A 13,615-nucleotide genomic window follows, 5' to 3' on the forward strand; every position below is an offset into this window, starting at 1 on the left:
CATGGCATATCCAGCCAGGCCGAGACCTTCTGCGGCTGCACCTACCTTCCACCACAGCCACGTGCTCCCGGCGGCGTTCCCTGGCCTGCAGGGTAGGGCCCTGCATGCACAGCTCCACGCCGTCGCGTACGGAGCCCAGCCGGTTCACCAGCTGCGGGACAGACACAGACGGCAAAGGCCACTGAGAGTCCAGGGAGCCGGACTCACCCCTTTGGGGATGTACGGACTGGTAGAGCATGGGACCGAATGGAGCTTACAGGCCCCAAGCTGACTGGAGACCTGACACGGAGGGCAGACCCCTGCCGGCCCACCCCAGGCTGCCAGCGGCAGTATCAGGGAGGAGGCTGGCCCCAGACAGGCACAGCCTGCACACACTGTCCCTGGACCATGAAGGGCAGGACAGACGCTGCCCAGAGCCCCGCTTATGGAGTCCTGTTAGCTCATCCTAGATGGGGTGGCAGTTGCCTGGTTTCCCTCCTGTAGTAATGGGTGGTGTGCGACAGTGGCCTGGTGTTCCCTCTCATCAGAAGGTGAGTGACAGTCGGTCTGGTGTCTCCTCTCTCACCACAGTGGCGGGAGACAGTTTATGGCGCCCCATCTCAGAATGGACTTTGGTAAGTCTGTTGTACAATCTATCATCATGAATGGTAGGTGACAGCAAGCCTGTGTCCCCTCCCTCATCATGGATGGTGGTGTCAGTGGACCTGATATCTTCTGTCTCATCCGTGGATATGGATGACAGTGGACTCGAAGTTCTGCCATGGACCCTGCGGGACCTGAACCTGGTGTCCACTCTACATCATGTGTTATTGATGGTGATGACAAGGTTGTGGCCCCATGGCAAGCTCCCCACCACTTCCCTGCATCCTCCCTCCTCACCTCACATTCATAGTGTCCCAGGTCCTCCTTGCTGGCCTCCCGGATCTCCAGCACCAGCAGGCCACTGCGTGGCTCACTCAGGGTCCGGTACTTGCCGCCAGGGGTCAGGAGGGCCCCGTCCTTGTACCACCTGAAGCCAGCAGCCCCAGTAGTCAGTGCTCATGACCCGCCTCATCCATCCCACAGACCTGGTGTCCTTATGCCGCCCACCCTTTTGGATGTCATCTGCCCAACATCCAGCCTGGCAGTGTCCTCCTTGCTGCAGCTAGGATTGTGTCAGACAGGCCACGCCCCCAAGACACCCACTTCTCACCCACATGGCTGAGCTTCTGTCTAGTTGACCCAAACCCAGTGAACATGCTGCCCACCCTCGATTTACAGGCAGAAGTGGAGGCCCTGGGGCAGGCCCACCCCCTTGTCCACCTAACCCACCTGATCTGAGGGTGTGGGGCACCTTCGATGGTGCAGGTGACCTGGGTGTCCTCTCCTTCCACAAAAGGCACTGCCCGGACCTTGTTCACAAACCTCGGGGGGACTGTGGGGCCGCAGGGTGGGAAGGAGAAAGGGAGAGACACACAGAGAGACAGAGAGAAATGGAGAGAAACACAGAGACAGGGAGAGATAGATTGAGAGACACAGACAGAGGAAGGAAGAGGTAGAGAGACAGAGAGAAAAGATGGAGAGATAGAGACACAGAGAGAGGAACACAGAGACAAAGAGAGGGAGAAGGCATAATGTGCAGGACCCCACCCGGACCAAGGATTCCCCAGACTTGGGTCAGACGTCACAACCACCCCCAGCTCATCCGAATGCCTGCACCACCGTGGGGACTGCTGTGGTGGGTGTGGTCTGGGTGCCCATCCAGCCTCCCTCCCAGGCTCACCCTGCACCAGGATCTTGCCCAGGGTGCTGGCATTGCCGGCAGCGCTGGCCGCAAAACACATGTACTGGCCGGAGTCAGCACTGGTCAGATTGTCCAGGATGAGGGTGCACGAGCCATCAGGGTCTTCAATGAGGATGTGGTGAGGGTCCACGTCCACTGGCTTCCCATCTGGAAAGGAGGGAGGCCGTCACAGAGAGGTGCACGGGGACAAGAGGCGGGGCTTGCCTGGGGTCACGGTCACAGGCAGTGCCGGGATAGGGGGCGGTCCTGAAGCATAGGGCCAGGTGCAGCTCCCTGGATGTGTCCCCCGGCCTTCGTGTGCACAGTGTGGCCTTTGGAGGGTAGGCTCTTATCTGGAGGCAAGGGCAGGCTTATCCCATTCCGATAACCAGACCCTGAGCCGCCTTGCCAGTGATTCTGTGACCTCCAGGCACCTCCAAGGCGCAGATCTCCCCAACCCCAACAGACACGCTGTCTGAATACCCACCCAACCTAATGTCTCCAGCCATCACGTGAGTCTTTCCTGGGTGAGGAGTGGGGAGAGGTGCACCTTTCACTCCGGAGAACTCTTTCCTCCATAAATAAGTAAAATTCCATAAACACACACTTTCCGATAGCTCTGGGTGTGCTAAACAAGGTGGTTTAAATTACAACCGTTCATAACCAGAACCTTGACCTTTAATTCACAGGAAACCTAAAGAAATGATTTTAACACATACAACACAAAGCCTCCAGCCGCCACCCCATTCCTCTGCACCCCGGTACTATGTTCCAGGAAAGTTGTTCTCACTTCAGTGCTTCCTTCTCACCGTCTCCCAACGCCGCCCCCCCGCCCCCCCACCCGCCACCTTTCATCTCCCACAGAACAGCTCTCGGCAAGGCTGCTGGTGACATCATCAAGCCAGTGCCTCCTCAGTCCTTGTCCTACTGTCAGAGAACAGTTCTCCAGGCCTTTCTAGCATCCCACGAGGCCCACCGCTGTGCAGACAAGACGCCAGCTCCGGCCCTCGATGAGACACCTGGGCTGTCCAGGGCACAGAAACAGAGCCTCTCCCCCCTCCCCCACCCCCAAGGCATTTCTCTCTCTGGGGAATGGACGGACAGATGTGTCAGCAGCTCCACAAAAGCTCAGCACTGGCCCTGACCGGTTTGGCTCAGTGGATAGAGCATCGGCCTGCGGACTGAAGGGTCCCAGGTTCGATTCCGGTCAAGGGCATGTACCTTGGTTGCAGGCACATCCCCAGTAGGGGGTGTGCAGGAGGCAGCTGATCGATGTTTCTAACTCTCTATCCCTCTCCCTTCCTCTCTGTAAAAAATCAATAAAATATATTTTTTTAAAAAGCTCAGCACCTCCTAAATCTTGGGATCTCTCTTGTGGTGCGACCCACTGTGCACAGCTAACATCTGGCCCTGGGCATGGGGATCAGGGCAACTGACCCAAAGCGCTGTGCTTTTCTGTGGCCAGCAGTCTCCATCTCTGACTGGGTTTTGTGTCTTGTGTCTGTCTGCGAGGCAAGAAATCATCTCAGATCCTTCATGGCTTCTGATGTTCAGTTTGGTGACAAGCAAGAGACACAGTTAGAGACACCTCATCCCAGCAGGGAAAGAAGGAGGCCAGTCACAGGGCCGGAGGGAGGTCCATGCCAACCGACCTGTGTGGTCAGCTGGGCAGTCACAGACCTCTCCACCTGCTGCCTGCGAATGGAGAGCGGCTGGGCAGGTGGCTGCAGTCTGCGCGCCGAGAGGGAGGCTCCGAGACAGATTGCTGGTTGGTGCCTTGGTCGACACGCTCTCTCTGGCGCTGTTGTTCAGCCTCAGGTCACCCTGCTTCCCAATGTGTGGACAGAGCTGGCCCTGATGTAGCAAATCTGCCACCTAGACTCCCGGCCCCGCCCCTGGGAACTCTGTGTTCTGCTTCTGGAGTGATTCGCCCTGGACCTGTCTGTCTCTTGACCAGCTCTGATGCCAGACCCCCTCGGCACCTGGCAGTCCCCCTCCCTTTAGATTAACATGTCTTTCCCACGACACCCTCTCACTGGCTACAAAACAGTGTGGGAGGCAAAGCGTGGAGATCTGTAGGTAAGCCTCCTGTTAACCTCACTAATCGACCAGCTGGACTTGTCTGCCTCATTCTTTGGTCTCCTGGCTCCTTCAGCATTAGGGGAGAGCTTTGCAGACACAGCCCTCTTCTGAAACATCAACAAATGCTACCACCCGCGTGCGCCATCATCAACCCTGATGGGCAGAGGACAGGAACAAGTGAGGATTCTGGATATGAGGACAGGCACCCGAACAGAAAAAGCCCCACAGGGAGCCACTGATGGCTGGCACACGGCTCGTGGCACCTGGGTGGCATCTAGAATGCTGGTGACGGCTGGAAGAGGTGGCCCGCGGGGCATGTGTTCTGACAGGTGGCCCTGCCACCTCAGAAATCTTGTTCAGCCATCACGGAAAGGCTAGAGATGCCCTGATAAGTGGACAACCCATAATAAAGGTCACTACCATACAAGTTAAACCCCAGGCGGAAGGGCATGGAACCCAGAGAGCGATGACGCAGCTGTTCAGACAAGGGGTCCCAGAGCTGAAATGGATACATCAGCAGAGACGGTCATGCTGCCCGGGTTAGGGTTTGGGCGAGCCCAAAGCGCTGGATGTCACTGAACTGTGGAAGTGCGTCTTGATCCCTGGCCCCTTCCCCTCCTCCACCCAACCACCACTGCTTTAAGAGAACAATGATCAGGCATGGGCATCAGCCTCTCTGGTCCTATGTGCTCGTCCTACATGCAGGGGGAGAACTCAGACCCTCAAAGGTCTTCCGGATACAGGCACTTGGATTCCACGGATGGAGTCTTCGTAAGGTTCCTGGTTATCCGGGAAGATAGTGTCAGGAAAGACTGTGGCTGTGGTTCCTACCTCCAGACCCTGATGTTTGCTATGTTTGGGGTGGGGGTGGGGGGCACTCCCGGTGGGGATGCCTGCACATTGAGAGGTGGTCCTGGAGCATGGAACCGGCCCCGCCCCGCAGTCAGTCCCTTCCCAGGTTGATGCTTGGAGCCCCTCGGAGAAAGGAGTTCTGGGCCTCCTGTGTGATGTGAAGGTAGCTGGATAACGGGAGAGGCTGCGTCCCAAATCAACAGCCTTGTACAGCCAGAGGGGGGAGACTGTCACCAGCCCGATCCAGTCTCTACTCGTGTGGCTCCAGCTGGGGTAGGCAGGGTGGCTGCAACAGGTCTGCTGTGCGTTCTCATGGCAAGGTCTCCAATACACATCGCCAGTGCTCTCTGCTCACGGCAGCTGCCCCGGTGGGTCAGGAATCGACCCTCTGCCCCCAACACTCAGCTCCTGCTGTATGAGGACATGTTGTCTGCTGTCGAGTCTGACTTCTGCCCGATGCTGCTCTTCCCGGCCAAGGTTGTTATGTGCTCACTGACCTTGAGCAGTTGCAAGTGGCTTGGCTGTTTGTTTGCCACTTAAAATACAGTGGCCTGGCAGAAGACACTTGGGCCATGAGCCACGGAGGCAAAGAGAGGCTGCTGATGGGCTCCCACCCAGCTGAGTCCAGGGTGCTGACCCACTGCAGCCCCACAGAGGAATGCTGAGAAATGCTCTAGTCCGGGTGGGGGCGCATCACATGAGCGGACCCCTATCCTGGCAGGTCAGTGCCTCAAGGGCTAGCTGTGGTGTTTCCCGTCATGAGGCTGTTTCGGGTCAGCCAACCGCTGGCTCCGGCCACACCCCATGGCTGCGGGCGCCACCCGGACCACCTGCAGTTTGACCACCATGTCAGCGTGAGCTGTCCGTCCAGCTTCCCCTCACCTCTTGCACTCACTGGACACAGCTGTCCCCAGAGGGCCGATCCCCTCCAGGGTCTCACTGGGTAAACGCCAGGGAGAAAGAGACAGAGGCGCAGTTAAGAACCCAGGGTTCCACCCTGACCACGGAGTGAGGTACGCCCTATTCCCCTCGGATGTGGCAGGCCAGCACATGCTCCTGAGGACAATCTGGCCCAAAGGAGGGCCCGAGGAAGGCTGAGTCCCTTCTGGAGGACCTGAGCCTGCCCTTCAGGGGAAAGGTCTGGGTGCGGAGGGACAGTGGAAGGGCGGCTGAGCTGCACAGGTTCTGTGCAGAGCGAGGTGTCTGGGAAGGGACCGCGCAGACCCCAGGACGTGGGCCAGCCGGCCTCCCTGCAGAAGGAAGACCCCGGGAAGCTCTTTTAAGCTGCCATGGGAACCAGCTGCTGCGTCCACAGGTCTGCCATGCAGCTCTGACCGAGGGCCACAGGGAGGTCCCTCCTGCATGTCCCAGCAAAACGCCCCTGTGTGTCCTCTCCAGCCCCATCCTTAGCCCTTCAAGGGCAGACAAACGCCCCTGGCTAGGTGAGGACAAGTAGGACAAGAAGGACTGGCAGCCCTGGGACGACTCCTCGGAAACCAGGACTGGACCTGGTTATTCACACTGGACCAGGATCTCAGAGGCCTACCTGCCAGCCCAGAGGAGGCTTATCTGCCCGCCCAGGTGACCTCTGACGAGAGTATCCTGGGTTACCTGGGGTCTTGGACCGCTCTGAATGGTCTGTGCTACACTGTGATTGAGCATGGGGGCTTTGGGACATGCAGCATCAGCTTGACCCCTGGAAGGGCTGTGACTGAGGTCAGCCATGCAGCAGTGGGTCGTGACAACATGAAGGACCCCCAACAGAAAGCCGGGACACCCAGGCTTGATGAGAGCCCCTAGTTGGCCACTCTCCGTGTGCTGTCAAACACCAGAGCTGGGAGAACAGGCAGTGTCTGCCCCACCCACCTGCACCCCTGCCAGCCCCGCCCTACACCCTCTCCCTTTTCATAGCGATAACGGGAACCTCAGTGCAAGGGCTCTGCCGAGTTCTGTGAGTCCCCCCAGTGAATCACTGAACCTAACAGGAGTCGTGGGACCCCGGACCTGGCCGTCAGAGTGAGGGTGTCCTGGGGATCCCTGAACTCTGCAGCTCCCCTCCCTCAATCAAATGTGAGACCCCACGGCAGCCACATTTCCCACTGTTCTGCCGCGGCGCCCCCTCTCCCTGGCCTCCTGGCCACCTCGCTGCCCTTCGGAATCCTCCAGCAGGTGTGCCTGGCTGTGCCTTGTTCTGACTTCCCGTTACACCTTTGTCTGCCTGCTGCCGCCTGTCCACTCCCCTAGAGAGTCAGCTCCCACAAGACAGGGCTGATGCACACCCTTCCCTTCATCCCACCTCATGCGCCCTGGCCATGCTGTCTTTGATTTGGGAGCAGGCAACAGGGGCAGGAGGCACCCAGCCTGTCCCTGGCACCCAGCCCCTGACCAGGCCCCTGGGTCCTGGTCCCGCCCTAGCCTGATTCCTCCTGGGCGGCTCTTCCTTGTGGCAAGGCCAGCACCCTGAGCCCACGGGGACCTACCTTTGTACCAGCTGACGATGGGCTTGGGTGTGCCCGTCACACGGCAGGCCAGCTTGACTGTTTCACCCAGCTCGGCTGTACAGTCGGCCAGCTCTTCCTCGAAATCCGGGGGCCCTGGGAACACACACCACACACCTGGGCCGAGTGCTTTCCCGGCACTCAGTGCACCCCCAGAGGTCCCAAGGCCGAGCAGTGTGGTTGCTGCAGTCACCACCCCTTTGGAGCCCTCACTGGGCCCGAATGGGAATCTGAGTCAGCGTCAGGCTGGGTGTAGTGGGGAGTGGTGGGGGGTGTGGAGAGAAGAGTGTGCTCTAGATGGGAAAGGAGACCCAGGGACCAGACCCTTCACACCCCTAACCCCTCTGGGCTTCTCTGCTGTGCTGAGGGCCCCCGAGTAAAACCTGATGACCACACTCGGGTCATAGCCATCCCAGCATCCCGGCGCAGGCTGAACTGATTGAGGGGGTGCTGCCTAGGCAGGGGCAGGGGCCCGGGTGTCCCCGAGCCAGATGGCCTGGCTGGCAGGTTTGATCCCCCCATCCAACCTCACCGCTAGGACCAGCACTCACGCCAGACGGGGAGGGCCAAGCGCTGCTGGATGCCGCAGATCTCCTTCACCCACGCGTTCTTGGTGATGACAGTCCGAGCCTGCAGGAGGTACTTGCGCACCGAGTCCTCCCGCTCGTGCCACACCTCGAAGGCACGGTCGTCCCCCTCTACCTGCTCGTTCAGGTCGATGCTGCTTAGCTGTAGGGGGAGGAGGCAGGCTGACTGCCCAGGATGGGGCCAGAGGACCTGCCCAGGGCTCCTCCTGCCCACCCTGCAGGCTCCTCCCACCCCCACCCCCACCCCCCAGGCTCCTCTGGTGCCTGCACACCTTCATCATGTTCCGGAACACGTAGCTGAAGGTGTCGGTGTGTGAGTCCCTCTTGGGCTTGCAGACCACCAGGTGGTTGCGGAACAGGAAGACGTGGCGGTGGTGGCCCTTCCAGGGCATCCGCGCGCCCGGTGCCCCCTCCCACACAATGAAGTGGCCCTGGGAGAGGGGTCAGCCCTTGGTCAGCCTGAGGCACAGCCCTCCACTCTGCCCCCCACCCCCTCTGCAGGGCGCCCACCGCAGACCTGGCGAATGGGCTCGCCCAGGGCCTCCAGGGTGCCCGGGTAGTTCTCCATGAGCGACACGTGCAGCTGGTTCTCGGCCCGCTGCGGCAGGGCCGACACCACGGCGTAGGCCTGCTCCAGCAGCGCGCAGTTCTGCCGGTTCCGCGCCTTGTTGCGGATCAGCTCCTGGAGAGAGGCCTGGTCAGGGGGCGCCGCCAGCCACGGGCCCAGGACGCGGTGGTGCGGGCGAGGGGCCGGCCGCGGCCTACCTTGAGCAGAGCCTGGTACTGCTGCACCCGCTGCACCGGCTGCTCCAGGAAGTGCTGCAGCGGCGGTGGGGGCGGCTGCGAGGGGTCAGTGGCCGACAGCACCTCTTCCGAGTATTTCTGTGGGAACCGCAGGGTGGGTTTCAGGGCAGGAGGGCACCTCACCTCCCGCCCCCCACCAGTGACGGCCGCTCACTGACAGGTGAGAGCTGCAGGGCTCTGCCTGCTTTGCTCACTCAGCCAGGGCCCCAGGACCTGGGCAGGCGGTGGGGCCCTGGCAGGAGGTGGGAGGCCGGCAGGGTCAGGGCAGATGATCTGGGAGACGGGGGCCAGCACTGGCTGGGGGACAGGGGCACCTTGTAGAACTCCTGCACAGCCGTGCTGACCACCACCGACTCGGCCTGCACTCGGCCCACCAGGAACTCCAGATACTTCTCGAAGGCCGCCTGGTTCTTGAGGAAGCACATGGCCACGTCGTCATCCGTCTCGCAGCTCTGCAGCTCCTGCAGGAAGCTGCGTGGAGGAGACAGCGTCAGGACCCTGCTCACCGCCCTGCCCAGCCCGTCCCAGGTTTGGGGGGAAACAGGCTCCCGCCAGGGCAGAGTCCTGGTGGCTCCTGGGAACAGGCTGGGCTGTGAGGACAGGTGTGTGGTGTTTTAGGATGTGCACATGTGTGTGCGTACATGTAAGAAGTGCGTGTACATTGGGGCATGTTATGTGTAGGCATACGTGCACAAGTAAACAGGTACACACATGTAGTGCATGTGCATCGTCTGCTGTATATGTTGTGTGGCTGTGCACATGTACACACATGTGCCCATGTAACCCATTCCCATGCATGTAATGGCATGTGTGCCTGTGTACAGAGGCTGCAGCAGATAGGAGTGCTGCAAGCATTTCCCTGGGTAAGCAGGTGCACACACCTATGTTCCAGGGGATGTGTGTATCTCCGTACAAGGGTGTGGTGTGCCAACAAGTGCGCAGTTTCTCTCTCGTCTGTCTTGGCTCCTGCTAACCCCTGGAGGCCCAGCCCTGACGGTACATGCGCATGTGTGTGTGTGTGTGTGTGTGTGTGTGTGTGTGTGTGGTATGTCTGCGTGTGTGTGCATGTGTATGCACACACAGGCCCGCTTACCTGTTGTGGAACTGGCCGAGGTCCTGCACGTTGCGGAAGATGACGGCCTTCTGGCTGGCCACCGCGGCCGGCACGTGGGGGCAGCGGTCCAGGTGCTGCATGTGGTGGCTCTGCAGGAACTGCAGCTTGCCCACGAAGGCCTGCTCAGAGGTCAGCAGCTCCTGGACGATGGAGCTGGAGGCAGTGTGAGGGGACCAAGAGCTCAAATGCTAAACCGGCACCAGCAAGACGGTGGAGGGGGCAGCCCCACCACACGACCTCGTCAGCCAAAGACCCCCCACCATGGCTCCTCACCTCAACCGCATCTTGTACTCATCCTCAGACACGGCCTCCCTAGGGAACTCGGGGGCCTCCGTGGGCCCCCACTCGGGCGACAGCTGATGAGGAACAGAGGGTTGTAGGTGGCCTGGGCGCTGGCCCAGCCCCCGAACTCACCTGCCCCCCTCCCCAGGCAGTCCAGGCACCTTGAGCCGCCTGTCCAGATAGGCAGGGGACACCCAGCCCTGTCTCGAGGGGCTGGACTTGGTGGGCTTGGTGCGCACAAGCCAGCGCAGAGGGTGGGCCGAGTCCAGCACCTCTACATACTGGCCCTCCCGCAGTGAGATGGCGTCCTGCTCAGCCCCGAGGGGCAGGTAGTCAGCGGTGACCACGTAGATGTCAAAGATCTGGGGAGGAGGGAGCTGCGTCAGACCAGAGGGGAGCCAGCGGGGCTTCCCAAGGCCCCAAGCCACGGGCCCTGGCCTGAAGGGGGAGGAAGAAGCCATCCTAACATTCTGTGACGTTCTAGAACAGGCCCCACTGAGCTCTGCTGACGGAAACACTATCAGGGGTGCCGGATGGGGCCACCCCAGAGGGGCAAGGGGGAGCCTCAGGGGTGCTGGGATGTCCTGGGTCCTGGTGGTGGTGTTGGCTGCTCAGCTGTTTGTCCCCAGCCTCCTCCACCCTGTCACCCGAAGGCCCCCCGTTCCCTCTCCCACCCTCACTCCTGTTCCCCTCTGTGGGCCCCATTATCCCCCAGACCCCAGCACCTCCCCCCGGGAGTCTCCATCTTCCGACTCCGAGGATGACTCCTGGACGCTGGAGGAGGGGCGCGAGCGGCCATGACGGGGCGATGCGGACGGTGTCTTGGACTCCTCGTCACTGTCACCTCCAGGCACCTGCAGCTTGGCTGGGGGCACAGGGCATGTGACACTGGGAAGGGCCAGTGCCCTGTGCCCCTCCCCATTGGGTCTGGGCATGGTGGACCCTGGCCCTGGGTCACCACCCCCATAGCCCCCCACCTAGGACCTTGATCCACGCCAGCCCCTCACCCTGGGTGATCTTGGCCGACACCATCTCCGTGATTTGTGAGGTCAGCTTCTGCAGGAACTCCTCCGTGCCCACCTCAGCCAGGGTCAGGTGGCCATGGGCCTCGGCTGCCAGCGGCTCTCCTGGTGGCCAGACCCTCGCTGAGCCAGTGTGCACTCCAGACAAGCCCACGCACCCCCTCCAGGCCCATCCTGACTCAGGGCTCAGGGGAGATGGGAACACACAGGCTCGGGCCTATGTTGCCAGAAGCAGAGACACTGACAAGGATAAGGGGCCTCAATGGCTCACAGGTGTCTGGGCCAAGGTGTGATGGAGGGGGCTACAAATGCAGGGAACAGGGCCCAGGAGAGGGGCGGGGGGCGGTCAGGAGAACAGGAAGCCAGCGTGGCTGCAGGGCACTGGGCAAGGGCGGCTGAGGGTCAGGCTGGGTAGAGGCCAGGGTGGGGGAGGAGCTTGAAGACACTGGAGCCCCCCATGGGTTTGTGCTTTCTCCATTAGGGTTCCAACTTGGCGGCTGATCTGGAAGGGGTTCAGGAGGGGCAGGGGGCACTGGGAGCTCAGCCAGGCTGTGGGAGAGGAGGGCAGGACCTGGACACTGAAGGCAGGGGGCAGGACCCAGATTGCTGGCCTGAGGGCTCGGGGGCAAACTTTGGTGGCTGGAGTTAAGGGTGAATGAGGGCTGCTGGGGGGGGGGGGGGCGCGGAGGAGGGGCAGGTAAAGGCAGTAGCTTCGGATCATCCAAGAAGTGACCCTAAGGTGGGCGATGGGCACACAGCTCTGTCCTCTCTTCTGTGCAGACTCAGTATTTTCCATAAAGAAGGTAAAAACATGCCAAGGTTCCAGAATGCCCTGTGCAGTTGCCTGGGAAGGGGCTGAACATACGGAGCCCCTCACCCAAGCTCTGACTCAGCAGGCCCCTGCACCCAGGCATCCACACAGCCTCTGGCTGTGAGAGCTGAGCCAAGGGCCCAGAGCTCAGAATTGGGCCCACACCTGGGGCCAGGCAGCCTCCTCCACACCCCCTCCCAAATTAGGGACCGGCCATTGGCACCTCCCATACCTTTCTGCCCAGCAAGGTTGCTGAAATCCACAGGCATCTGTTCCGAGATGGCTTTGGTCCTAAAGGGGGTGGGGGGATCCTGAGGGCCTGGGGTGGGCCCACCACACGTACCCTTGGGTGGGAGCTCTGACAGAAAGAGTCTGAGGGTAGCGGGCCAGACGCCAGTCAGGCTCGGGGGAGCCCTCATTTCACAATGGGGGAAACTGAGGCACAGAGAGGTGGTTTTTTTTTGGGGGGGGGGGCGGGGGCTGGGCCAAGCCACACAGCTTGCAAGGGACAGAGTCAGGCTGCGGTCCAGGATAGGGCTCCCTCCCTCCCTGCCCCGTCCCAGGGCTTCTAGAACCCCAAGCCACCCTCCATCAGCTCTGGCGGAGCCCTCACTCACCCCTGAAGAAAGGTGGAGATGAGGGCCTCCTTCACCCCAGCCGCCTCTCCCACTGGCCCCGCCTCCTTGGGCACTGTCAAAAGCACAGGTGACTACCAGAATGAGCCCAGCCCGCTGAGATGGTTCTGGTGGGGACCTCTGCCTGGCATGTCTGGGCCACCCCTACCTAGGGCCTTGGCCTGTCCGTCCAGAGCCCCCAGGAAAGGCTGTGCCCGGCATCCCAACGTAGCCCACACCCCCTCCCCTCCCAGGGGTGGGGACAGGAATGGGTCCACACTCGATGGACCTGCCCACAGAGGGGCTGAGGGGGCCAGGAAGAGACTGCTTGGGGTGGCAGGGGCTGCTACAGGTCTTGGCCTGCTGGTCTGAGCCCACAGGCAGGGATGGGAGCTGGCCCCTGGGGCCTGTGCTCAGGGAGGAGTCTGGGCAGGGTCTCAGAGAGGGGGTGAAAGTCCTCAGGGAGGGTGGCTCCCTCCCATCCCCAGCAGGCCACCCATGCCCACTCACAGCCAGAGACATGCAGGCTGGCGGAGCAGAGGGCCTGGCCAGCAGCGTTGGACGCGATGCAGGTGTAGGTGCCCTGGTGCTGTGGGCCCACGTCCAGCAGGACCAGGCTGTGCTGCTGGGCTGAGCTGGCCACCGTGTAGCCCGGGGTGTCCTGGCCAATCCACAGCACCTGCTCGGCCTCCTCCCGCAGCCAGTGCACAGTGGGGGCGGGGAGACCTGGCAGGAGTGGATGATGGACAGTCAGCCCCCACTGAGAAGAGATTCTAGAAGGGGGTGCCTCTGATCCCCTCCGGGGATCCTGAGTGAGGGAGGGCAGGATGCCCTACCTTTGACCTTCACGGAGAAAGTAATGCTGGAGCCCTTCTTCACCTTCTTAGAGGTGAACTTCTCCAGGAAGCGGGGTGGCACCAGCTGTTGCTGCACCTCTGGGGAGACACCGGAGGCTGCTGGTGACAAGTGCAGAGCCACAGCCCTGTGATGGGAGCCTCTGCCCTCCTCCCAGGCCCAGGCCCCCACCCACCTGAGTGGTTGTCCCTGGAGCCTGTGCCCAGGGTTCCTCCCTCCTTCCACCCGATGGGCATCCCCCCCACCACCCTCACTGAGCCTCCCGCCCTCCCACCATCTGGACTCGGCTCACCTGCTGCCGGCTTCTTTTCTGGGTCATTAGGGCCTGAAAG

General features: G+C 61.3%; 1 protein-coding gene across 1 annotated transcript in view; it reads right to left on the minus strand.

The window, feature by feature from the left end:
* The window catches only part of OBSCN (obscurin, cytoskeletal calmodulin and titin-interacting RhoGEF), a gene marked incomplete at both ends in the record, with an annotated part of 160,537 nt that overhangs the window by 22,055 nt on the left and 124,867 nt on the right, over nucleotides 1-13,615 (minus strand). The window contains 20 exon segments of the mRNA XM_079773281.1: nucleotides 46-151; nucleotides 880-1,009; nucleotides 1,312-1,414; nucleotides 1,763-1,930; nucleotides 7,177-7,290; nucleotides 7,746-7,923; nucleotides 8,054-8,212; nucleotides 8,299-8,463; nucleotides 8,547-8,663; nucleotides 8,900-9,056; nucleotides 9,679-9,852; nucleotides 9,973-10,055; nucleotides 10,143-10,343; nucleotides 10,707-10,846; nucleotides 10,989-11,126; nucleotides 12,047-12,105; nucleotides 12,432-12,504; nucleotides 12,939-13,154; nucleotides 13,265-13,363; nucleotides 13,576-13,608. Of these exon segments, the coding sequence (XP_079629407.1) occupies nucleotides 46-151; nucleotides 880-1,009; nucleotides 1,312-1,414; nucleotides 1,763-1,930; nucleotides 7,177-7,290; nucleotides 7,746-7,923; nucleotides 8,054-8,212; nucleotides 8,299-8,463; nucleotides 8,547-8,663; nucleotides 8,900-9,056; nucleotides 9,679-9,852; nucleotides 9,973-10,055; nucleotides 10,143-10,343; nucleotides 10,707-10,846; nucleotides 10,989-11,126; nucleotides 12,047-12,105; nucleotides 12,432-12,504; nucleotides 12,939-13,154; nucleotides 13,265-13,363; nucleotides 13,576-13,608 (2,613 nt within the window).

Source organism: Cnephaeus nilssonii (assembly GCF_951640355.1).
Source record: "Cnephaeus nilssonii genome assembly, chromosome: 5".
Classification (NCBI taxonomy): domain Eukaryota; kingdom Metazoa; phylum Chordata; class Mammalia; order Chiroptera; family Vespertilionidae; genus Cnephaeus; species Cnephaeus nilssonii.